The sequence below is a fragment of the Ceratotherium simum genome, chromosome 9, assembly GCF_057802395.1.
Source record: "Ceratotherium simum simum isolate JZ-2026a chromosome 9, ASM5780239v1, whole genome shotgun sequence".
Taxonomy (NCBI): domain Eukaryota; kingdom Metazoa; phylum Chordata; class Mammalia; order Perissodactyla; family Rhinocerotidae; genus Ceratotherium; species Ceratotherium simum.
The window spans coordinates 35,619,280-35,646,252 of record NC_141908.1 but is presented as its reverse complement, the minus strand read 5'-3'; the positions used below and the strand labels follow the sequence as shown (position 1 = coordinate 35,646,252).

The window sequence follows — 26,973 nt, the reverse complement described above, 5'->3', positions numbered from 1 at the left end:
ATAAGGCAAATTCAGAATATATAATAAGGTAAAGGCTATGAAATTAAAACAGAGTAAGGAGATAGAGAATGGTTTCAGCTGAAAGGGTCAGGGAAGGTACGTAGGATCTGATCCTTAAATTGAATCCTTTAATGATGAGAAAGAGGCAGCCAGGCTAAGAGAGATGTATTAATATTTCTTTCAGTTTTATCCACAGTAGAGAGAGGATCTGATCAATAAATATATGTTGAAATGTTAAATGAATGCATCTAGGGGAAAACATTTTGAGTAAAGTAGAAAATGCAAAGGCCCTGAGATGAGCATAACTTGGAATTCAGGGGAATGGAAAGAAGGTTCGTGTGCAGAGAAAGGTAAGTTATGGAGAGAATGGTAGGAGATGAGGTTGGAGACAGAAGTCGGGGTTAAATCACTTAAATCAATGGTTCTTCAGCCAGGTTGCACACTAAATCATGCGAGGAATTTCACAAAGCACCAATGCCTAGGCCCCACCAGACACCAATTATACCAGCAGAGGGAGGGGGAAGTGGTATTTAAAAGAAGTCTTTGTTTCCAAGCCCTCCAGGTGAAACTGATGTGCATCCAGTATTAAGAACCAGTGATCCACAGACTTGAAGGCCTAGTAAGAACTGGGGTTTTAGTCTATTGCCAAGGAATGTCATGACAGGATTACAATCAGAGGAAAACTAATAATGTCATGAAGATATATATTGCCTTGAATTAAGATTCAGAATAAATACTTTGCTCAAATTCTTCATATTTTTTCTACTTAATTTGCGTATATATATACACAAACATAAAGAAAACCAAAAGACAGTGATATACAAAGCAGAGAATGGTATAAAATATTTTCTATTCTTTCTAATGATACTACCCATATAATACCCTAATCAAAAATCCTGAAAGTTTCTCATTCATCACATAAGAAAAAAAAATATTCACTTTTCCTTCATCTAGACTATTTTACATTATAAAGAACTAGGAAGATTAAACTGTCAAAACCAACTTCTTTTCCTACACATAACTCCAATTCCCTAGCACCTTCTAACAAAACAAGTAATAGGAAGCTTGAATCAGTTTTATCTCTAAAATCTGAATCATACAAGATTTCCATGATTTCTGGAAAGCAAGGCAGGAAGAACACCTCAGTTGGTCCAAGACCGATTTCCATCTTTCCTCTTCACCATCACCTCTTCCCAATACTTAATACTCCTTACCCACATTATTTTTCATAGCACTTGTACCTTCTAACATACTCTATAGGTTATTTATTCATTTATCCTAGTTGTCTATCCTCCCCACTAGCACGCAAGCTCCAAAAAAATTTTGTCTATTTTCTGTATCAGTTTACCCCAGTACATAGAGAAGTGTCTAGCACATTGCAGGCACTCAATAGATATTTACTGAAGGAAAGAATGAAAGTAGACATGGTCATTATTTCTATTTTCGAGATGAAGAAATTGAGGCACACGATGGCAAATGAATTGTACAGGGTCACATCTTTCGGAAATGACAAACTTAAGATTAAAATGCAGATCTTTTTTCTCACCCTAAAGTCCATGTGTTAACCACTATACACTAAATATTCAGTAAAGCATTTAAAGCTAAGACTGGAATTTTGTGCTGTGGTCAGACTGTAGGCAGCCTCTCGTGCCAGAGTAAGGAGTTATGACTTTGAGCTGCCATTAGTTGGAAATTATTGAAGAACACTGAGCAGGCAAGTAACAGCAACAAAGTAGTGTTTCAGGAAGATTTATCTCCCATCGGTGTAGAGAACAGACTGGAAGGAGAAGAACATCAAGGCAGCAAGATAGTTCAAAGAAAAAAGCACAATGTCAAGATAATTTCAAGAACTAGTCAAAGTCAAGTCTATAAACCATTGGTAACATCAAATTATTCTTCAGCTTTGAAATGTGGACCTATTACAAGTTTTCATTCAACAAATATTTATTGAGGGCACACAATGTTCATAAGAATCATCAACAGACTCTACCAGACATTTTAAATCAAGTGATAAGACAAAATCATCTGTATACGGTCATGCTCATTTCATTCCACTTGGTGGGTATGTGAATAGCACAGACAGTTTAAACATCTTCAAAGAACCACTATAAAGTAAAAGTAGGAAAGAATATCCAAACTAGATCAAAGTTTATTCATTTACCAAATGTTGGTCCTACACCTGCTCTATGAAAGACACTCTGGTAGATGATTTCCTGAGTCACAGAGGGATCTTAAGCCCTGAATACAAATTTCCCTTAGCAAGAACAAAAAAAAAAAAAAATGCACACAAATAGCCTAAAACTAAAGAAATTATAAGGGAAGAAGTTTAGATAAGGTACTATGTGAACTGAGAGGAGAAATGGGTTACCTCAAGCTTGGGATTGCAGAAATCGTCACTGAATTGCTAATAATTGAGCTATAAAATATATTCTACCAAAGTACATCAAAAATAGTATATTAATGGATTTGGGGTAATTATTGGTAAACATCAGTAACTTTTAATGATATTGAGTACAGCAGATATAACAATAATGATACGTTTCAGGAAGAGACATCATAAAACTCATGAGGCCAAAAGCAAGGATGCAAATTGTAGAGGCCCTTTCACGGTCACTGTAATTTCTAAACAGGGCATTAGGTTGGAATCCTCAAGACTCTCCGTGGGTTTAGCTTGGCCTCTAGTACTTGTCTAACTTTGATAACTGATGCACTCTCCTTGGCTCTCCATTTCTCTGTTAGGAAAAAAAAAAAGGCTGTGGACCACTAACCCCTCCTTTATACATAAAAGTTCTATATTTGGTTGATTGATAAATTGTATTAACATAAGATTTTATTTGAAAAATGTATTCTATGTCATTGAGAAAATCTGAAAATATAGTTAGGCTAGATGATTTCTAAGATTGTTACTAGCTCTAAAACTCAATGACTATCTTTACATAGTTCTTTTCATTTGCTCTTTGTCATATGGGTACCAATTCTAAAATATTATATAATATGAATTCTATCAATGAGGCCACTTCACAGATTACCCTGAGTGATCCATACTAGTAAGTTTTACTCTGCATATCTACTATAAAGAGTTACATGCACACATTATGACATAGCTTCCAATTCATATGTAGCTCCTTTTGTCATGAGAAGCAGAATTTCAAATTATGAAATATAACAAGCATTCCAGCAACCTGCTTATATAAGCTAGTAAAAGTTTATATATTCTCAATCTTTCTTAATTTTTTTTCTAGTATAGATGGCTTTCTGAAATATGTATTGATATCTTCATAGAACTCTAAAATATTTTATTTTTTATCCTGATATTTAAGTTAGAAAGATGGAGAACTGTATTTACGATAGTATCTTGAACCAGGGATGAAGATTTCTTAATACTACCTTCAGTATCCTGACTAAATTACTTTGTGATTTAGGGCAAGCCATGTTTTCACTCTTCCTATACTTTTATGACTGTGGAACATTTTAAAAATGGCTATCAGTGGATGTATTCGTTTCCTAGGGCTACCATAACAAATTACCACACACTGCATGTGTGGTAAAAAACAACTAATATCTTTAAAACAAAAGAAATTTATTCTCTCGTAGTTCTAGAAGACAGAAGTCCAAAATCAGGTTGTCAGCAGGGCCATGCTCCCTTCAAAGATTCTAGGGAAGAATCCTTCCTTCCCTCTTCCAACTTCTAGAAGGTATTCCTTGGCTTGTAGGAGCATTAACTCCAATCTCTGCCACCATTTTCACAAGGTCTTCTTCTTGTGTGTCTCTCTTTGTCTACTCCTTCTCTTACAAAAACAGCAGTCATTGCATTTAGTGTCCACCCTAATCCAGTACCATCTCATCTTAACTAATTACATCTGCAAAGATCCTATATCCAAATAAGGTCACATTCCAAGGTTCCAGATGGACACGAATTTTTTTCAGACACTATTCAAGCCATTACAGTGGTTATGAAATATTCTACCAATTTGTGTGGAATATGAAAAAATTAGCATATATAATAATGTACACATTATTATTAATATTATAAAGCTAAGTGAAAAAGGAAAAAAATTTTTGATGCTCTCAGCTGTTAGAAAACCTATATTTGAAAACTTCATGCTTTCTTTATGTATTGATCACGTTTATACACTGTTTGTGTTCTGTATAGATTTCTAGCTAGTCTTGAAATGATTCTCTCCAGTGGTAAATTATTTTTGGAACAGAAGTTGAATTCTTGCTCTACAGATCCTTCCATCATGAAAGAATTAAGCAAGTAATCACTCAGTATTCCTTCCCTCATTCACATATCTGATATGCCAGGATGTGCTTCTAAGCACAGGAGATATAGTAGTAAACTAAATAGACATTATTATTGTCAGGAAAAAAGGGAGAAATAACGTAAATGGGTAAAATATATAAGTCAGGTGGTGAAAAGTGCAGTGGGAAAAAACTAAGCAAAGAAGAAAGATAAGGAGTGCAGGGATAAGGAGCAATTTATATTTTCAAATAGTATGGTCATGGAGACCACACTCTGTCAGTTACATTTGAGGAAATGCCTGAAAGAGGGGAGAGAGAAAAAAAATAAGACATAAAGAAAGCTGGGAAAGGAACATTATAGACAGAAGAGTCAGTAAGTACAAAGGCCCTGAGGTGGAAGGACACATGGCATATTCCAAGAGTAGCAAAAAAGCCAGTGTGAATGGAGTAGAATGAACAAGTGAAGATTAAAAGGATTTGAGGTTGGCAGTGATTTCAGCACATGTGGTATAGTACTTGGTTAGGCCATGTAAGGACCTGAGCTTTTAGTCTGAGAGATGAAGAGCCAACGAAGACTATTGACCAAAGGAATGGCATGATCTGATTTAAGTTTTAAAAGAGTCACTCTGGCTGATCTGTTGAGAATAGATTATAGATGAGCAAGGGAAGAAACAAGGATACCAATGATTTGGTAATAAATGTTTGAATTCTGAATATATTTGAAGGAAGAATAAACAATATCTACTAATATGGTATGTGAGAGAAACAGAAAAGTGAAGAATGACTAAGATTTTTGGCTTAAGCAACTGGAGTGCTGGAGCTGCTAAAAACTGAGATAGAAAAGACTGCACATAAGGAAAGGTTCTGGTGGAAGATTAGGAGTTCAGTTTTGAACACAGTAAGTTTGAGACGTCTCTTAGAATCCAAAAGAATATATCAAGTAAGCCTGGGCCATAAATGTCTAAAAACTAGGAGAAAGCTGTGAGGTGGATATATAAATTTAGAAGTTGTAAAATTATAAGATGGCATATAAAGTAATGAGCTCAGACTGGATGAGATCACTATGCAGTGAGTATAGATAAAGAACAGATAAATCCAATCCCATTTCCTGGGCTACCTCAACATTAAGAGGTGAGGTGAAGAGAGGGAACCTGCAGAGGAGATTGAGAAGGAGCAGTCAATGAGGCAGAACATCAGAAGTGTGTGATAGTCTCTAAGACAAGTAACAAAAGTGTTACAAGGAATGATTAATTGTTTCAGATGTTATCCATAGTCAAGTAAGATAAAGGTAGAGAATTGACTATTGGATTAGCAAGATGGAGGCTATAAGGGGTCTTCATAAAAGCTTTTTTGGTGAAGTCATAGTGGAAAGAAAGTGATTGAAGAAGTTTGTATTTCAGAAAGATCATTCAAAACAGTGACTACAGAAAATTCTGTCAAGATAATGCTTAACTTCTCCATAGAGATGTCTGAAGACAAAAATATATAACACATGGTGCTTTGAGTGTAGGGCTTGGCATATAGTAGACAATAAGCAATAGCTCTAAAGATGGTGAAGATGTGGATAATAATGCACACAAACCTTCTAATTCTACAAGAGTGCCAATTTCCTCAAGAACAATTTCTCACCTCCAGGAATGTATTTTTTGAGATCCAGTACATATCTCACAGAAAAATAAGTAGAATTAGGCATGCCCAAAATAGGTACATTAATAATGAAATAAATTACAACACATAGACTAATCTAACGAAGGAAGAAAACTACAATAGACCCATACTACATGGGAGAAAATAATGAGGAGAGTCATAAGTGAGGAACTAATAAAGAAAGAGTTTTAATTTTTTTATCCTCCCTTTAAAAGCTAGAGAAAAATGTTCAAACAAATGATGATATATTAGATAGAATAATGTACAGCCAGTAAAATTGTTTTAAGGAATATTTGATGATGCAGGAAAATGTCCAAAATATAAATTCAGAGGACTAAAATAGGATATAAAAATAAAATAAAGTAGGATCCCTATTAGAAATACAAAAAAAAATAACCAAAAGTTTAATTACAATAATCTATATGTAGTTGGCTGATAGGTGTTTTTTATATCCTTACATTTTTCCACATTGACAAAACGTTTTTTAAAACAAAGATTTTGTGTTACTGTAACCTGAAAGAAGAATTAATCTTCCAAAGAGGGAATCATGTATTATATTTAAGTGATTTTTAATAATAACAATATTTTAAAAGTTTTTTTACTTAAAAGAATAAGGTTTTGGTTTTAGAACTAACTTTATGTAAATTACGGGTTTAGTACATTAATGTCTTTTTGTCGAGTTGTTTATGATTCCCAAAGCATTTTTTAATATATCTATTTAATCCTCAGAGGATAGAGGAAGTGAGGTTCTTGTTTGGATCAGACTTCTAGTTAAGGCCAAAGCTATGATAAAATCCAGACCTTCCAACCACAGCACCAGTATTCTTGCCACTATATTATTTTATCTGCCATATCCCCACTCATTGTACCAACCTAACAGAATCGGTAGTACAGACCTGTAAGAAAACTTATGTGTGGGGCTGGCCCAGTGGCATAGTGGTTGGGTTTGCACACTCCACTTTGGTGGCCTGGGATTCGTGGGTTCAGATCCCAGGCACGGACCTACACACCACTCATCAACCCATGCTGTGGCAGCATGCCACATATAAAATAAAGGAAGATTGGCACAGGTTTTAGCTCAGGGACAATCTTCCTCATCAAAAAAAAAAGAAAAGAAAACTCATGTGAATGTACTTCCAAAAAGTATGAACCAAAAAAGATAAAGGATACTGGTGGGACAGCCCCGTGGCTTGGCAGTTAAGTGCGCACGCTCTGCTACTGGCAGACCAGGCTCGGATCCCGGGTGTGCAGCAACACACTACTTGTCCGGCCACGCTGGGGAGGCGTCCCACATACAGCAACTAGAAGGATGTGCAACTATGACATACAAGCATCTACTGGGGCTTTGGGGAGAAAAAGGGAAAAAAAAAAGAGGAGGGCATGGATGTTAGCTCAGGGCTGATCTTCCTCACACACACAAAAAAAAGGATACTGGTTATAGTAACGCCAAATACAATTTTTAAATGAATATTCTGACACGATTTCACAGCCTGATTCTATTAAGAAATATGGTGAGAGTTACAATATGGTGATAACACAATACTTTCCATTCATTTATCATGAAAAAAAAAATCATCATGTTTAGATATAGAAGAAAGCAGGTCTGCACCAAGCCTCTCATTTTATAGATCAAGACAAAGTATACGGGGGACACGCTGAAAGTAGCAAAGCCAAGATTAGAACCATAATGAACTCATTTTCCAGACCAGAGCAGTCTGCAGCCTATCAAGTGTTTCATCAGATAATATAAATAATCAAAATAGTTCAGCTCTGGGATACGATTTAAAAGACAAATCAATGGAATCAAATAAATAGCTGATATAAAGACCTTGGTAGATATAAAGATTTTCTATATGTTAATTTTAACATTACAAATCAGTAATGAGAGGAAAGAGATATATGTCACAAGAGAGTAATTATAGAAAAAAATTCATCCTCATTATTACGCTAAAATAAAATACATATGGATCAAATCATTAAATGTGAAAAAAATTTACATGTGATTACAAATTTAAATGTGATTACAAGGACCTCTCAGTGTAGTCCTGAACAGGTTTTTCCTCCAACTGCAGCCCAAAGTTTTACATTTATCTTCCTGTTCCTCTGGAGTTTACTTGTACCACTAAATGTGTCATAGAACAGAAACAGAATTTTACCACCACCTGGATTCTATAATAGCTGAATATATTCTACAATGTCTAATATATCATCTCCTTCAAGCCAAGCATCCATTTATCTTTACATTTAAAAAATCTGGACATAAGGCCAGCATACACTTATGCTCAGTATTTAAGGGTAAAATTTAAATGTAAGTAAAATAAAATATCAGTACTGCAAAAAAAAAAAGAATTTCTGATTAGAAAGTACTCTAGTTAGCAAATGTGTTTTAATATTTTTTATTTATTTTTTTTCCCCCAAAGCCCCAGTAGACAGTTGTATGTCATAGTTGCACAGCCTTCTAGTTGCTGTATGTGGGACGTGGCCTCAGCATGGCCGGAGAAGCAGTGCGTCAGTGCGCGCCCGGGATCCGAACCCGGGCCGCCAGCAGCGGAGCGCGCGCACCCAACCGCTAAGCCACGGGGCCGGCCCAGCAAACGTGTTTTAAATTAAATTATAAATATTGTGGTGAGATAAGTATTTTCATATATTGACCATGAGATCTGAAGTCATTAGAAATATGTACCAAGAGCCTTCTAAAAATATGTATGCCTTTAAAAAATAAATCTCATAACCAAGAATCTTGTCTAATAATATAATCAGCAATATTTTTCAACGATAACTTCCCAAAAATATTTATAACACAATTTAGTATAAATAGAAGAAATCCACATGAAAATTAATGAAAAATAGTTAATAATGGAAATTATGGTATATACAAATAATACTATGCAGCCATTAAAGCTATGTTTTGAAAGAATATCTCAAGCAGGACAAAATGCTCAAGCTATATTGATTGAAAAAATTAAAATATTAAATTTTATTTTAGTATGATGCTGATTCCTGGGTGGAACTCTAGGTTATTTTTCTTCTTTATTTTTATTTGTATTTAAAATTTTTCTACATTAATATTTATTAACTTTATTATCATAAAAAATAAATAGTATTATTTTTTTAAAAACATAAATTATATTAGATTTTTCATTTGCCTTCAAGTCAAAATGTCTAAAGAAGATTTGGTTAGTAACTTTTGGATACTGTTCAAGTTATATATCAAATTTTAAATCAATTACATATAATATGTAATGAATTCTAGAAAATAAACTCAAATATTTATAACCAAATCATTCACATAAGCAATAGAAAAATTTGCAGACGCATAAGGAGAAATATTACATGAAAATGTCTTTCTTATTTCTAAAATCCACTCCTTTCTTATCTTCAAGGAACAAGTGTTTCTGGAACAGCTTGGTTTTTATTTTGGAAAAAAGGTAACCTTGACTCTTCTCACACTGTACACAAAAATTAACTCAAATCTTAAAAGCTAAAACTATAAACCTTCTAGAAATAATACAGAGAAAAAACTCTTCCTCGCCTTGGCATAGGCAAAGATTTCTTAGATAGGACACCAAAAGAACAATAAAAGAAAAAAATGATACACTGGATTTCATCAAAATTAAAAATCTTGCTCCTTGAAAGATATTTTTAAAAAGTCTAAACAACTCAGTTACAAAATAGACAAAAGAATTTGACCAACACTTTATAAAAGAAGATTGGCCACAAAAACATGAAAAGATGCTCAATATCGCTAGTTATTAAGACATGCAAAGTAACAATGAGATATCATTACAAACTCACTAAAATGACTAAAATTAAAACCATTTATGAAGTGTTGGCCAGGATGTGGAGTAACTAGATCTCTCCTACGTTGCTGATGGGAATAACAACTTGGGAAAACAGACTGGCAGTATCTTACAAAATTAAAATACACTTAGCATATGATTCAGTACTACCACTCCTTTATATTTACCCAAGAGTTGTGAAAACATATGTCCACACAAAGACTTGTGTACAAATGTAGCAGCTTTATTCACGACAGCCATGGAAAAAACCCAAATGCCCATCAACAGGTGAAAGGATAAACAAACTGTAATATATACACACAATAGAATACTTCTCAGCAATAGAACCAACGATACACTCAACACCATGGATAAATCTCAAACCTTTATGCTGCACAAAGGTAGCCAGACACACAAGAGTTCACAGTGTATATTTTCACTCATCCAATTTTCAAGAAAAGGCAAAATTAAACAATTGTCACAAAATTCAGATCAGTGGTTGTGTGGGGCTAGAGTGGAGGAATTGACTGCATAGGGGGTGAGAGGACATTTCAGGGAGGAGCATCATTGTGATGTTGAACCCTGGGATTCATTTGTCAAAACTCATCAAACTGTACACTTAAAATGGAGCATTATATTATACTTCAATAAAATTTATTTAAAAATAATATTCCTTACCCAGCTACTATCCTCAATTGTTCCCAAAGCTGTATTTACAAAGAGCCTTATTTATTGACTAACTATGGGTCTTGTTCTACAATTGCATCACTTTATTCTTGCTAATTTAACTTTTTGATTGGATTTTTCACTTTTAAAACTTTACAATATTACATTCTTATATTCATTTTCCATCACCTTCATTCTCCCTATCTTCTTTTTACACACGAATTAAATATACCACATACCTACAACTTTTCCAAATTTCTCAATCTAACTTTCATAAATGTTCCTCTGTGTCCTCTATGTATTGATTCATTCCACATACCCCACACGACATGCCTGCTCCACCTAGAGCTTTCTTCAACGTTAGCACTACCACATGTGAATATGTAGTGATCTTATATGCCTCTGCATCACAGAGACAGTATATACAATGTAACACAAGACAGATGCTCAAGTAAAAAAGGTAGTCCCTTGGCTATAAATTTGCCAATTTGGGCTGTAAATCAAATTATATGGACCAATAAAAGATGAAAGACAAAGTTTGGACTATGTGTGTAAACAATTACAACACAAAAACATTTGCCATGATAATTGAGTTATGTTAAGTTTCTTAATCATCAACCTATACTAGATACTCTATAATCATGAGAACACTCAAAAAGTGTCAAGCTGATCATGCATTCATCTTCATCATACATTCAACAATTATTAATTGAGCACCCACTATGAGCCAGGCACTGTTTTAGGTGCTGATGATAGAAGGAGACAAAACTGATACAAATTGACATAGCCAGTTGTCTCTGCTGCAACATAGCCCTTTAGTGACAATGATTTCCAGTGGGTAAAGATAAAATTTGTCCATTCCCATTTTATTGGTGAACTATTTGGCAAATAGTTTTGTTCTCCACTCTCTAATACTCAATCAACTCCAGTCTTTATGGAATTGAAAGTTAGATCTTGCCCTCAAAGGACAGATATTGCCTTACTGAATTTTTTTCCCTTTATTTCATATAGTCTCTCTCCTCCTGATAGTGCAGCATTTGATGTGCTGACACCTCACTCATATAATTCTGAATTCTTTCTCCCCTTCTAAACATGAGAACAATCTTTTGTCGCCAGCTCTGATAAAAATCAAGCACTCAAATGTTTGTTGAATGATTTGTCTCAGCTTATTTAATAGAAAATAAGTAAAGATTTTGAGTACTTTTTTAGACAATATCTAACCTCGATTTTACAAATGGAAAACTTTCTTGTTCCTACCAATTAATTTGCAGAGTGAAGAATTTAAATGACTTAATATTCCATTTCGTCACGATATAATTCAAGTGGTTGTAATTAATCAATAAAACTTTAAAGATAAAAATGTTTTAGTGACATTGTCTTGCATATGTAAGAAAAAGCATTGTATTCTCCTTCTAAGCTTCATCTGATGATCAACACACCTTTCCTTTTCCAGAAACCTTCAATGGTTCCCCATTTCCTAGGGAACAAAGTTACAAATTCATTTCCACAATACTCAGTTTTTTTAAATCTGTCTTTATCCTAACTTTCGACCCAAAATCTAGAAATCCCCTTTATGTCTGATTCTGCTCCAATAAACCAATTCACTGATTTCATATATCCTTATTTTGAGAAAAGCAATAGCTTTCTCCTGCCACTTTATTTCTTCCTGGTATCCACTCCTTCTCAATGTTTACATGTACACATAATTTATACTCTTCAAGGCCTCTCGCAGTAGTTTATTTGGTATCTCTCTTATAGCAGCCACTACTTCCTATTTTGTAAGGTAGTTATGTACCTATATGTTGTGTATGTACACATCTCCACTAGACTGTGTGATTCTTGAAGACAGATGTTCTGTTCAATTAAACTCTGTATATTTCATAGTACCTAGTCCAGTGTTTTTATCAAATAAATGGATGAAAAAATTGCATCAGTTGTTCTTATTAAGCTTTGAAAAAAAAAGTGCTTCACTACTATTCACAACTTTTAGCTATTCTTTCTAAGACTTCAGAGGATTAGCCCCAAAGGAAACTGGTGAGGAAAATTGCAAGCCAAATTATTACTATACCATAGAGACCCAATAAATGCAAAATTGCTAAAGTCTGAAATTAGGGATGATGAGCCTGCCAGAGTACTTTTCTCCTTTGTTATATTAAATAAGACATTTTTTACCCAAGGTCAGCGGCCACCTCCTTCTTTGTCCTCCAGAAACATTCCTATATGTGTAAATACTTTATAAATAGTATATACATGTTACCATTATTTTGCCTAAAAGGAGTCTAGGCACACCTGAGTCAGGGACACACAGCACAACATTGTGTTTCAAAGTCTGGGCTCAAAAGTTGGACAAACCAGGCTGTGAGTCCTTTCTTTCCTCTTACCAGTTTTGTAACCCTGGGGAAATTAATTAACCTTTTTAGATCTCAGTTTCTTATATTTAAATGAGGATAATAATAGTACCTACCCTCAATGCTACTTTGGGGATTAATCTAAATAATGTATATAAAGCACCTGGCACAGTGAACCTAATAATTGTTCATTATTACAATATATTTTTATTTCTCTGACATTGAAATGTCTGTGTAGACTGGCAGAGTGATCAGAGTGAATTGTGAATAAAAGTAAGAAAGGCCAAAGCAAATATCAAATGTCAAAATTTTATAAAGGCCTATTAATTTTTGAACACTATTTATAAATTTGATTGAAAATTATTTGGGAAATATATGCCCTAAATCCAAGTTGTCTGTGTTGATAGATAGATAGATAGATAGATAGATAGATAGATAGATAGATAGATAGATGGATATAGATATATCAATCATGCATCAATCATATGCCCTACTTTTTATATGACTCTAAACATTATCATCTTAAAATTCCAGTGGTCATCATAATTTATTCAGGGCAATTTCAATACTGACAATGCATTCTAATCAATCACACTCTTCTACCTCCCTGCAAAAGGTTGTCATATTTTTAAAAAACAAGGAAAATTTGGTGTTAGTTATAACACTTTAATTTACCAGTTTTCACTTTCCCCTCACACCTGCACATAGGAATTCTCCTCTGAAGCACCAAAAATTAATCAAACAAAATCAACAAATATTTACTGTTTAAAAAATGGGTACACAGCTAGGTGTTAACGTTATGAAAAGATCATTTAGAAAGAAATAAAAGAAGGGCTGACATAACAGCCCATTGTCAAGAACCCAAGAGAGCAAGGCTACCTGTGTGCCCAGATTTATAAGGAACCAGTTAGTCTCCCAGGCAGGACCAAGAGAAACATGGAGGTATGGAATTGAGATTACCAGCCAGCAATTCCATTCCTTGAATTTATTTCCCCCAATTCAGAGCAGCAGTGAGGAGGTCTTGAGGGACACCAGTGGGTAAGAGTAACTTTGCAAAACCTTAAAATGCCAAAGGGTGATACTGTTTTATAAATGATCTGAAACCTGAAGGGTCCCCAGGAAATATTTTCCTGGCTGGGGTTTATATATCCTACTAGCCAGGGAGATCTGGCAGGGTCTAGGGCGTCTCTGAGAGTGAAGACAAAACACTCAGTTCAAGTTTTCAGAATACGTACTCCCATATTGGTGTCTAAATGAAAGCATGGTACTGAATTCCAATGCAAACTGTCATTTGTTGATGACCGAGTCCTTTATTGAACTTTCAGTATAATAATCAAATTCTGTTCTATTGGCTGTAAAATTCTGGAACATTCCATTAACCTTGCTGTGAAATAATAGAAGATATATATATATATATATGCTAACTCCATATATATGCTAATGCTAACTCCAGGTAGAGAATTTCAGAATTGTAGGATACCTAGCTGATGTCGCAGAGAATTGCTTGGTGTAGGGAAAAAACCCACATATCTGGTATTAGAAGTATTGTATGTGTGAGTAAAAGAGACTCACTAAAGTGTTTTTCCCATACACTTACTCTGCCTCAGTTTCCTCACCTGTAAAAGAAGATGAAGAATTTACAGGTTTTTTGTAAAAATTAATGGAGTTAACATTTGTAAATAATTTAGAATAGTTAATAGCTCATAATTATTATCATTGTTATCATTATTGGCTAATGTACTTATCTTGTTTACATAAGCAGCAATTTTTCCTTACATATTTTCTCTTTTTTTGAAAGTAAATTTCATTTCATTTCCTAAATATGTGTAATGTGGTCAAGATTCAGGATCAAAGAAAGAAAGGTATGTTCCTTCCCTTCTTGAACAGTATAACTTTATATCCCTTCTGTCCTCTGTGATGATAAGGTCCTTCTGGGGTTTCTAAGCAGATCCTTTCCCATCATGTCAATTCCATATCACCACTTCCCATATCAGACTTCACATTATCTACAGACTGACCAACAGGTAGATCTAAAATAGTTCACTTTCTACAGTTTTATTGAAAAAAATAGCTAGAAACATGTAATCATTCATTTGGAGACTAGCATAATTTTTAAAACCATGACTCATATTCATTTCACTTTACAGATGGCAACTGAGGCCCAGAGAGATTAATTAACTTGCATGAGGACATAGGCTGTTACTGGGGGAGCCAGGAGTAGGATACACTGTTGCACAGTGCTCATGCAAACCGGCCACACAACCTCAAATTTCCCCAAAGTGTATGTATGTGCACTGCAGCGGCACTGGTCTTTTTAAATACCGGTTCTCTCAAATATCTATTCTAACTCTTTCAATTTGGGAGTAGCACCACTTAACATTCCATACCAGCTAGGAGTTAGAAATATCCTTTAGTGCATTTTAGTTCTACATGGCCCCAGAGTGGCATAAAAGAGTTAACATGCTCCCCTAACAATTACTTACATTACCAAAAAGCAATTCTTTAGAAAATAGGAAAAGAAAAAGTATTCATTCATCTGTATCTTATATTGGAACAAGTCTATATGCTCCCAAAAACTCCTTGAAATAATCTCTTTTTTTACAGCATCTTCAATAATTGATGTGTAAAATGATAATGCTGACTCAGTAAGAAAGATTCAATTATATTCCATATACTCCATTTAATAAAGAAGAGAAGAATGTAATTCATGTTAGGGAAAAAATGTCCATAAAGTGGTGGTTTAAGCTTGATATTTAGAGTTTGATAATGTAGCCAACTTCCTACCGAACAATTCCATTCAGTTGTCTAACACGTCTCAAACTCAACATGTCTAAAATAAACTCAGTGTCCACCCTCATATCATCTCCTCCTACATTCTCCCCTCTCAGGAAACTAGATCAAATAATGCTATGCAAGAAACCGGAGACTTGTCCTTGACACTTCCAGCTCCCACATCCTCCAAAGCCAATCAAGTATCCAGCTCTCTTACTCTCGTATCTCAAATACCTCTTCATTTTACCCACTTCTCTCACATCTCACTGCTACTACTCTGCTCTAAGCCGATATCACTTCCCACACAGAACTGATGGAATGTTGCCAAGTTTCCTACCCAGCCTCCCTGAAGAGACTGGCTCTTCTCCAAACCATTCTTTACAAAGAATCCATAGTGATCTTTCCATAACACAAAGGTGATCATGTCTGCTCTATCTTTTGACCCATTCAAGGGCTTCCCAGTTTTCAAATCCATTCAGTGGCTCTTACTCATTCACTTACTTATCCATATAATGTAATAGACACACCAAACTCACATCCAAAACAAGTCTAGGACTCTAGTGATGCCCTACATCGAGTCACAAGGTTCACCCCCATCTCATGCTTCTATCTCCCCACACACACGACAGTCAACATCCTAAATCCCATGTTCATAATTAGCCTCACTTGCTTTATATAAAGTCTTCTTGCATCTCTATATATTCCTAAAATGAATATTTTTAAATTTTAGTTGGTTTTAGCTTTTCAAACTGTATCATGCTGTATATCACCTTTGAAGGATGTAACTTTTATACTTACCTTACTATTGTATCGTCAAGCTTCATTTATAGTGGTCGTAGTTGCTGTAATTCATTCATTTTGACTACTATATATTATTCTCTTCATATGCCACTATTTATTCATCAGCTTTTCGATTGATAGGCCTACGGGTTATTTTCAGCTTTTATTTTCATGAACAGTAGTATTATGAAATATTTGTATATGTGGAAGAAATTCTCTTGAGTATATGACTATGAGTGCTGGGTCATATATGAATGTTCAGATTTCAGAGATAATGCCAAACTGTTATCTGAAGTTACCATAAAAATGTGGCAATGCATCATCTCTAACAACTGGTATTACCAGCCTTTTTAATTTTGCCAATTGAATGGATAAAAATATGTGATTGTAGCCTTGGTCTGCATTCCCCTGATCACAATTAATGTTAAATTTCTTCATAAGTTATTTTGTTATGTGTGTTTTCTTTTCTAAGAAGTGTCTATTCTTGTCTGTTGCCCACTTTTTACTATTGAGTTATTTGGGATTTTCTTAATAATAAGAGTTATTTATAGTATATACTAGATAATAATCTCTCAGTTGCATATTCTTTGAACATCTTCTACAGTTTGTAACTTCTCTTTTTACTTTCTTTAAGGTATACTTGAAAGAACCAACTTTCTCAATCTTAACATAGCCAAATTTATCAATATTTTCTTTTATGGTCAATGTTTTATGTGTAGTGTTTTAGAATTTTTCCTTATAGAAGCCTAAACATTTTCCTTCTAAAAGTTTGAGTTTTGATGTTGACTTAATACATCCAAAGTTTATCTTGGTTTATGACATGAATTAGGCATCCAATTTCATCTATTTTCTACATGGATTACCATTTTATTTTTAGCTCCATTTACTGAAGAGCCCTTCTTTCTCCCGTTGATCTGCAGTGCTTCCTCTGTCATATACGGAATGTTCCAGACATGTGTGAGTCAACTTCTAGGGTCTCTATTCTGTTCCATTGGGCAATGTGTCTACCCTTTGTGTCTCTTTGTACCAATACTACAAGTCTTAAGTACTCTAATTTTATAAGACCTCTGCATTTTTCTCCTTCAGAAGTTTCTTGTAATCTTTAGAATTCCATTATAATTTTAGTATTTCCTTCTTCAACTAGTTATTTCCTACTTTTATGTTTTAGACTTCAGCTTAAATGCTACAGTCCCTGTGAAGTTTTATCTAATACCCTAGATCCATTTTCCTCTACTCAGAGCATCTTTCTTCCTCATCCTAATACCCATTATACCCATTATGCTTTGTAATCATTTGTAAATTACGTTTTTACAGAGAGATAGAGAGAGAAATGTTTACTTTATTATTAACTATAAGCTCCATGACAGTGGGGACCTCAGTTCCCTTGTATCTCCAGGTCTTAGCACATAGTAGGCACTTAACAAATAAATTTTTTTAAAGAGTCGCTTCCTTCTTTGGGGCTGCACCCAGAATAACTTCTCCTCCTGGCTCCCTGCTGTGCACCTGACTCACTCTGGACAGCAGGCCTGATGGAGCCTCATTCAGATCTTTCAAGCAGCTTCACACCATTTAGCAAATATTGATAAAGGGTTACCAGGAACCAATACTCCACCGAGGGGTTCATGCACATCATCTCATTTAATTCTCAAGGCAACCCTGTGAAGCAGAATTTATTGCCTCTAAGGTTGTCATTTTAAATAATAGCATTAAGATTTTGTCAAGGAATCTGTCAAAAGTCACACAACTAGCTCAATGGGGAGGAGGTGAGAACCAGGTTGGTCAACAAAGCCTGGGCTTTTAACTATGTGGTTATACCACCTGTGAACTCAGAGGTCCTGATGCTTGGGATTTCTTTTCTCTTTGCCCATCAGGAGGCTATGTGCTTTTTTTTTCTTAATTAACATATAATTGACACATAACATTGTGTAAGCTTAAGGTATACAACATGTTGATTGATAGGCATTTCAATTATTGATAATGTGATGAATGAATGAATGTCTCTCAAAAATTAATTCAGAGTGTATGCTAATATTGGGTACTTAAAAATTGCTTAAAATTTAGAACTAGAAGGGATCTTAGAAACTACCTATTCCAAACTCTTTATTTTAATAATGGAGACACATAGGTCCAGAAAGAACAATTTTTTTGCTTTTTCAAAAAGCCTGTTTTTAGCATATTTAGAACATGAAAATTTCAGTCAAGTGCACTTTGCACAGCATCATCTGCCTGTAAATAATTATTTTAAATACATGCCACAAATTCCCAAATAAAATAATATTCTGAAATAATAAGTAACAATAGAAAATGAAATTAAAACCCTAAAGTATATTTCCATTTTTTCAAGACAAAAATAATGTACAACATTAAATAAGTCTTAAAAATAAAAAGAACATAGTTTAATTTTACCATTTAAGTATAAGGAAAAATTACTATTTTTGCCTTGCATCATTAAATTTCACATTTTGAGATTTAAGACTTATCATTAAGGACTTAAATCAGCAAAATTATACTTTTTTGGTACTATGACAGCAGAAAAATCTGTCATAATTTTGCTGAATCAGATTATAACATTTTTTGTGACCCATCTAGTTGTCTCTGTCCAACAAATGACAAAGTGATCATTCCAAACCGATGTGATCCATCAAAACACATTTTTACGTTCAGCCAAGCAGCAGCTCAATTGATTCTAACAAAGAAGCAGAGAAAGCTCATTTATTCCGAGATTTTACCCAAAGATCAGCAAATCAATCCCCATGTTCATTTATCAAAAACTGATTGTCTCATAAAGTTCTCCTCTTTGAATAATTCGAGTAGAAACGCATAAAAAATGCATATAAACTACCTAAATGAGTCTAGGCTAAGTCACTTCTAAAGCACTTTCTCTCAATTCTTTGCACTAGTCAAAAACTACAGTGAGAGAGAGAGACTCATTTTGAAAAGAAGAAGATAATCAGCATTTTTCCAATTGAGCAAGAACATTATTGCAATCTAAAGCAAACTCAGGATGTCCAAAGTAGTCTTTCAACAAAAATTAATTTTTAGAAATGCTCTTCAGTGTTTCCTTAAACCTCATACAACCAGATAGTATCAATGAGATTCTGTTTATTAGCATATTTTGATTAATAAATAATCTCAAAAATATCTGTAACATTAAAAGTAGATTCTATTCACTAAATAAATGCAAATCTCAACTCAGAAATTTAGATTCACTTTACCAAAAGTACAAACATTTCAACTGGGACTCAAAGTTTACCTTTTGTCATATTTATGAAGACAATTTTGCTAAGCAGAGCATTAATGTAAACTAGATTTCAAGAAAGAAAGTGTTAAATTTAATGAGAATAAAACTAATTTCAAGCACCCATAAATATTTTAGAAGTACTCATTTATTAGGAATATTTCAGAAATATATTTATAGATCTAGAAGTCAAGAAAACGCATAGAGAAAATTATTTAGAATCACTCTGCAGGAAACGAATCTCTATGGCTTTACTTAATAAGTCACCATTTATACAAATCATTATATTTCTTTAGAATTCACTCATCTAGTCATTGAAACTGATCCCTAAAGAAGAAAATATTGAGTTAAAGTCACTTTATAATAACTTGAAATTATATTTTGCACTTAACACAGGGCAATGATCTGGTTGAATCTGGCCACCAATATGTGTTTTGTTTGAAGAATTGGCTATTTGTTTGTTTATTGCTTTTGGAAGTCTTTAGGAATGTCATGTGTAGTCCCATTTTGCTACAATCCCCACCAACTCACTTTAGTAGTTTTTGCTTTTTATGTTATGTGCTTCGTCTCTAAGGCTTTTGCTTCTGGAAGCCTAAATTTAAAATTCTGTCCAATTTGAATGTTCACTAAAATGTTCCTCCCCTACAGTCACAGGATGTTGGAATCATTAGAATTGGAAGTTAAGAGGTTAGCTAACTCTCCTCATTTCTTCCAACAAGACACCTGAGGCCAAGAAAAGTAAAGTAGCTTTCCCATGGTTAAATGTACATTAATAGTTCGGCCAAAATGCTCTTCTAACTCAATAAGCTCAAACAACTCTCATTTTAAAGTTTCATGTTTTGCCATGAATCACCATCCTTCTCATCTCTCTAAAAATAATATCTGCTTCATAAGCACTTACCCCTGAGAGCAGGTAGCAGGGATCTCTCCTTCTTGTCATCACATCTGTTACATTCACTGAAGTAGAGGAGCAAGAAGACATCAACGAGAACCCACATCAGTGAAGTGGCTAGAACCACCTTGCAGTAAACAAACCTCCTCATGTCTTTCCTTGATTTCTAGTTAACACATAGATCGAAGACAGACGCCACTGTGACAAATCCACGCCACAGAGGTAAACTCCAGGATAAAAGCAAGATGCATCCCACTGTATTTAAAAAAAAAGAAAAAGAAAAAGAAAAAAATTAATTATTGACAGTTTGTTTTACATAAAGGAGATATAACATGAAATATGTGACTTATTTAATGTTCCTGTATACATCAGCACTCAGCCTTCAAATTCAGAATTAAAAGCCCAATAAAAGAAAGCTGCAAGCAAGCCAGGTGGCTAAAATTCTAAAGCTAATCCTAGATTTGCCACTACTCTGCTAGGCCCTTGACGACTATCTGATTTCTTCAAATTGTGTTGTCTTTTCCTCAAAGGCCTATCATGATGTTATAAAGCATCAGGCTGTCAAATAGTGCAGTTCTGAATTTATCCTGATTCAGCACTTCCAAGGGGCCAATACTGCTAAAATAAAAATCATCTTGTGATACAATATATTGTAGCGGCTAAGAGCTGGCCTTTACCCACAGACACGCCAGGGTCTCTTCACTTCCTAACTGCGGGAGCCTTTCTAAGTTTCAATTTTTTCATCTATAAAATGAGAATAACAATGCCAAATCTAAAGATTTGCTATAAGGATTAAGTATGATAATGCTTGTAAAGCATCTTGCAGAACAGATAGTCATTAATATTAAGATATAAAACAGAAAAAAAAATTCTCAAGATTCTCAAATAAGGCAATTACATGAAATAAATCAACAGTTATTCAGCTTTAAAAACCCCATCTGGTCTGCACAGAAAGTATTCACAACAGATGTGTATTTTAGAATGAATAGCATATATTCAAACAATTTATCACAGGAGAAACAACATATTAGTGTATAGTGACTTAAAATAACCAGAGCAAGAAGTCTAAAAGGCGTAACAAAGACTTGCACAATTATTGAGAGATATTCAAAGTAAGTGTAGAATTAACACCATATACATATTTGTTTTATTTATACTATATACAGCAATAACTACCTGGTTAATTCCTTTCTATCTACACAGTCAATATATCAAACCAAAAATATTCTCATATCATTTGCTGCATTTAAAGTAATACCAACTCAAGTATAAATTAATTAATGTGAATAAGTAACATAGTTTTGACAGATATTTGAGGAGAACAGCTATTAAATACAAAAACGCTTTGAAATTTCATAAACATTTGTCTCAAAATAAAAACATCAAAGTACAATTTGCTGAGGCAGAAGCTCTTTAAATTAATGGCAGCTGACTTTGCATCATAAAGAAGACAAATGCTGTTGCCTGTTGCAACCTACCCAAACCAGTAACAAATTCAAAATTTACATAGAGTGACAGTTAAAAATATAATTATTATAACAAAGGACCTATGTTCAACAGCTACATAAAATTTACATTTATTCAGCATATTTTAAAAAAAAGAAAAGAAAGATGCAAAATGTGCAGATCTCAGGAATACATGATATTTGGAGTTTGTCTGCCATTATTTTTTTTTTTCGAAATAAAATGGCATGCTAATTATCTAGTTTCCTCCATTGCAAACACACTTTTCCGCAAAAATTATAATTAAACATTGGAACTCAGCCTCCAAACCTGATAACAAGGGAAAGATTCCTCCATATATTTCCTGTTACTTTGGATATGCTTTACTGAATTCGGGATATGAAACAATTCAAGCTATCAAGTTTTTTGTCTTTCTTTGGTCCTAAGATACAGTAGGTCCCTTCAGTTTACTGTAGGAAAAAATCCCATGGAAAACGCATATATAACACTGATGGTTACCAAATGGCCATCCCCAGATTTAGAAGGAATACTGTAAAATAAAAGATCCTGTAATAAAAAAAAATCTATATATTACATCAGATCTATATATCATATAAGATCTTTTATTATAAAGACCTATAACAAAAGACATAAACAGCACCAACCCTGGCTCTGTCATAAAAAGAAAAGATGACTTTAGGTAGGCATTTTGTCTCTCTGTGCTTCATTTTCTTGACTTATATTTCCTGTCCTATCCAGCTCACAAAATATTGTGAAGCTTAAGCAGGATAAAGAATGAGAACACTTTTAAAAGAAAATATGAAGAATATTATTATAATGGAAAATCTGAAATAGCTTAATATTAAATATTAAAATGTCTAAGATAAGTCATTTCCTAATAAGAGCCTAACAGTTGAGGTTATTGAGAATTTAATTTAAACTTTAGCTATAATAGAAAGTCAAAATCACATCTTATTGCCACTTCAAGCATTATTCAAATTATTCTAATTTCATAGCCTGCTAGATCTATACATCAAGACATTAACACTGAGAGAAGTCTAACTTTACTACAGTATTTTATGTAATAAAACTAAGTTACTGTTTAAATTTTTGTTTATTTATGAAACAGAATTTCCTTACATATTTCAAGTTCTTAATTTTCTCTCTACCTTGAAAACACCTCTACCTTGGAAACATACTAAATTTTATCATTCATAAGAGTCTTATCTGGTGGCTCTTGTAAAATAGTAAATTTCATATACTGTGTTCCAATATTCTTCTTTTCATGAGAACAAAACTGATTGAGCAGAAGGCTGCTACAATATACACAGTAACACTAACCAACATAAGCACAGTTGGTGGCCCAGGTTTATTTAAGAGAATCAGCATCTGTATTATGTTTTTATTCCAGTAAGCCCCTATTTATTTGCAAACACTGCTCTGTTTCTCAAGCCAAATCCAAGTTCGACAATATCCCTGGCTTGCCAAGCAAGCCAATATGGAGCATGACCAACTATGCATAAACTACAGGCTCTTCTATCCGAAAATACGACCCCTTTTCTAACTGTTTCAAAAACTTTTGAGCCCAGTTATTTCCCTCTTTAAAAATACTTCTCTAAACAGGAAAACTTCAAGAGTTAGAAAACTATCAAATACCCTCTTGCTAGTCGGAATGCTTCTCCTTTTCTTCTTGCCCACTAAGTAATGGTATCAGCCATATATGCTATGAGATATTACAGGATTTTTGTGAAAATATGCACCATTTTTACCATCTTTATCAAAAATAGATTTCAAATATAAAAAATAAAATCTAGATAAAGCTGAGGAGTTTGGTAACTATGTTTTTAAAACAAGAAGAAAGATGTTTTTGCTTTTGTTTTTGTTTTTAATTAGAAAGTTATCTCTTACCCAGGGAGTAGTTTGGTTGCTATGACGTATTTTTATCTGTAGTCATATCTTTACTTTTGTGGAAAACTGCATAATAGGTGCAAATTTACCTATGAGGCTATACTCAAGGCTCACTTTCGAGAAAATTGTCCATGAAAACCCTATGAATAGCAGCAGAACATTGTCTGATAGAGCACCATAAGGTGAGAGGACAGCGCAAAAAGACTGGGCAGGGTTCCGCCCAACACTAACAACAACAGATACTTGAGGCTGCCAAAGGACCCTGGGAATTAGTGGAAGACGCTGGTTGTACTCCCAGAACTTTCAAGCACTCAACATAACTTTAAATGTTTTAAATAGCTATGCAGGAGCTTCTGTGAAATAATGACTGACAATTTTACAGAGTTTGATTTAAGGACTGATAAATCTAGTGAGAAAGCATTGAAAAAATATCCTGAATTAGCTACAGGTCCCATTGACAAGAAGACTGACCTTTGTACCAATAAAGATCCAAAAGTAAGGTGGACTAGAGCAAACTACCCACAGCCTAAACCAAAGAGTCCACTGTAAAAATCATGCTACATGAAAAGATACTTTAAGAGACAAATAAGCAGACAAAGATAATGTTAAATGAATGCCTTATGTGGAAAGATGGTAAAAAAGAAGCAAAAAAATATGCCCTCACTTGCACGTAAACTAAGGAAAGTTCAAATATTCATAACATAAAATTTGACTATTAGGAGGCATAAGATCTAAAAATATATATTGCAGAGTTACAATACCATGACTTGAAACTGGGTTACAACACTCACTAATTGTATGGCTTAACTCAAGTTACTTAAATGTTCTATGCCTCTGTTTTCCTAGTCACAAAATATGAACACTAGTAGCTACCTCATAAGGCTATGCTGAGTACAGAATGAATTAATACATGTAAAGCTCTTGTAACAGTGCCTGACACATAGGAAGATCTCATTATACATTAGTTATTATTAGTAGTAATAGTAATATTGGTATCATCATGAACAGCTTCAAAAGAACAAGAAAAAAGAATGAGGATTCTCTTCACCACCCTTCTGGAAGTAGTATATGTTCAGTATGTATGTATTCAAGGGGTTGAGAGGCAAGATGAGCATCATAAATATATCTAATATTTGTAAATATATTTAATATTAAATCACAAATATATTTAATATTAAATATATTTAATATTTGTGAGCATTACAAATATATTTTATATTTAATAATCTCAAATATATGTTATAGATGTAGTTTCTGATGGGGTATGAGTTACACAGGATTTTACAGTTGTCAAAATTCATTGAACTGTACACTTAAGATCTATGCATTTCATTCTATATAAATTATACCTTATTTAAGGCAAAAACAAAACGTTTATGTACCTATCATATGAGTCCCTGATTTAATCAGTTTTGATTAACTAAAGAATTATAGTCACAATTGCATCAGATAAGAGGGCTTCTAGTTAATACCTGTCTGATCTCATTACTTGCCATTGTTCTCCATGCCAGTCACTGGGGTCTCCTGGCTGTTCCTACATACACCAATCATTACCTTGCCTCAAGGCACGTACATATGCTGTTTTTTCTGCCCACTGATATGGTTATGGCTTCCTGCTCTTATTTCCTTCAGATCTTACTTTCTTTCTGCTCAAGTGTCAAATCATAGAGAGCTTTCCCATCAACCTATATAAAACAATGCACACAACTTAGTCACTCTTTATTTCCTTACCTCGCTATCTTTTTCTTCTTTGTACCTATTACCCCCCCAACACACTAAAAAATTTATTGGTTTTTTTATTTGTTTATTATTTGTCCCTTTTTCTTAAATAGTAACTCATATGAGAATAGGATTTCACATCTTTTACATATGCCCTCTCTCATCCACTATATTTAAGTTTTAAAACTCTAGTACTGATTGCTATGGGCTGAATTGAATTGTACCCCTCCCCCAAAAAATTCATATGTGAAGTCCTAACCCCTAGTATTTTAGAATGCGACTATATTTGGAGAGAGGGCCTTTAAAGAGGTAATTAAGTTAAAATAGGTCATAGGAGTGGGCCCTAATCCAGTATGACTGGTGTCCTTATAAGACGAGGTAATTAGGACACAGACACACACAGAGCAAAGACTATGAGAAGACAGAGAAGGTGGCCATCTATATGCCACAGAGAGAGGCCTCAGAATATAACCAACTCTGCTGACATTGATTTTGGACTTCTAAAATCTGTAAGAAAATAAATTTCTATTTAAGCCATCCAGCCTGCGATACTTTGTTATGGCAGCCCTAGAAAACTAATACATTGGTTAAATCCAACTTCCCCTACTCCACTCCTACATGCAAGCAGATGAACACGGCTGGAAAGGAACCCCAAAAATATACCACCTGTTCTCATTTTAAATCTACAAACTCACGCTATAAGTGGACTTGCAGTGCTTCGCAGCAATCCTGCAAATAGCTCCTACTCAAATCAATCTCCATCCCTCAGACAACTTGCACACCTTACTTGCCCTCCTCAGACTGCCATCTCCACACTTTTTCCTCTCAGCTCATCACTACACTTCTACATTTAGCAGAGAAGATATAAACAATCAGAAGAGAATTTTACATACTGCCACATTGAATGTATCAACTAGTTTGTTTTTCTATTAACCGTCACCCCTAAATCTGCAAGTCCATGTATTAGAATAGATGAACTGTCCTCTTAGGAGTGCAACACCCTCTGCTCTCACACATTCATGGATTTCACTCATGCACTTGTCTCTTCTGTGTCGTTTTTCTTGTCTAATAAGTCATTGTTATCAACACAAAGATACTATATGAATAATCATCTTAAAATTAACTAATTTGACCCCACATCCCTCTTCAGCTATCCCTCCAGCTCTCTGCTCACCTTTAATGCAAAACTCCTAGAAAGAACTATATATAACGACTGTCAACACATCCCATATCCCTATCCTCCCATTCTCTCTTAAACCCAATAAGCTTTAGCCCCTGCCACTATAGGGAAATCTTATTTGATACAATCATGGCCAAATCCAATGGTCAGTTCAAAGCATTATCTTCTATAACTCCTAAGCAGCATTTGAAATAGCTTGGCCAAAAACCTTGTACTCTTTTCTAGCAACTCTTTTCTTTCACATCCCTTATTTGATCTTGCAGCAAATTCTGTTGGCTCTACCTTCAGCTTTGACCCACTTTCCATCAGTTCCACTGCTACCACTCTAGACCAAGCCACTATCACCACTCTGACATATT

The 26,973-nt window shown here is 34.2% G+C and overlaps 1 protein-coding gene across 10 annotated transcripts in view; it reads right to left on the bottom strand.

The window, feature by feature from the left end:
• GALNT13 (polypeptide N-acetylgalactosaminyltransferase 13) overlaps nt 1–26,973 on the bottom strand; it is a 919,989-nt gene that overhangs the window by 394,921 nt on the left and 498,095 nt on the right. For all 10 annotated transcript variants that reach the window (XM_087435225.1, XM_087435227.1, XM_087435224.1 and 7 more), the window contains one exon: nt 20,374–20,619. In XM_087435225.1, the coding sequence (XP_087291351.1) occupies nt 20,374–20,515 (142 nt within the window). In that variant the 5' untranslated portion in view covers nt 20,516–20,619. The remainder of the gene's footprint in view (nt 1–20,373; nt 20,620–26,973) is intronic.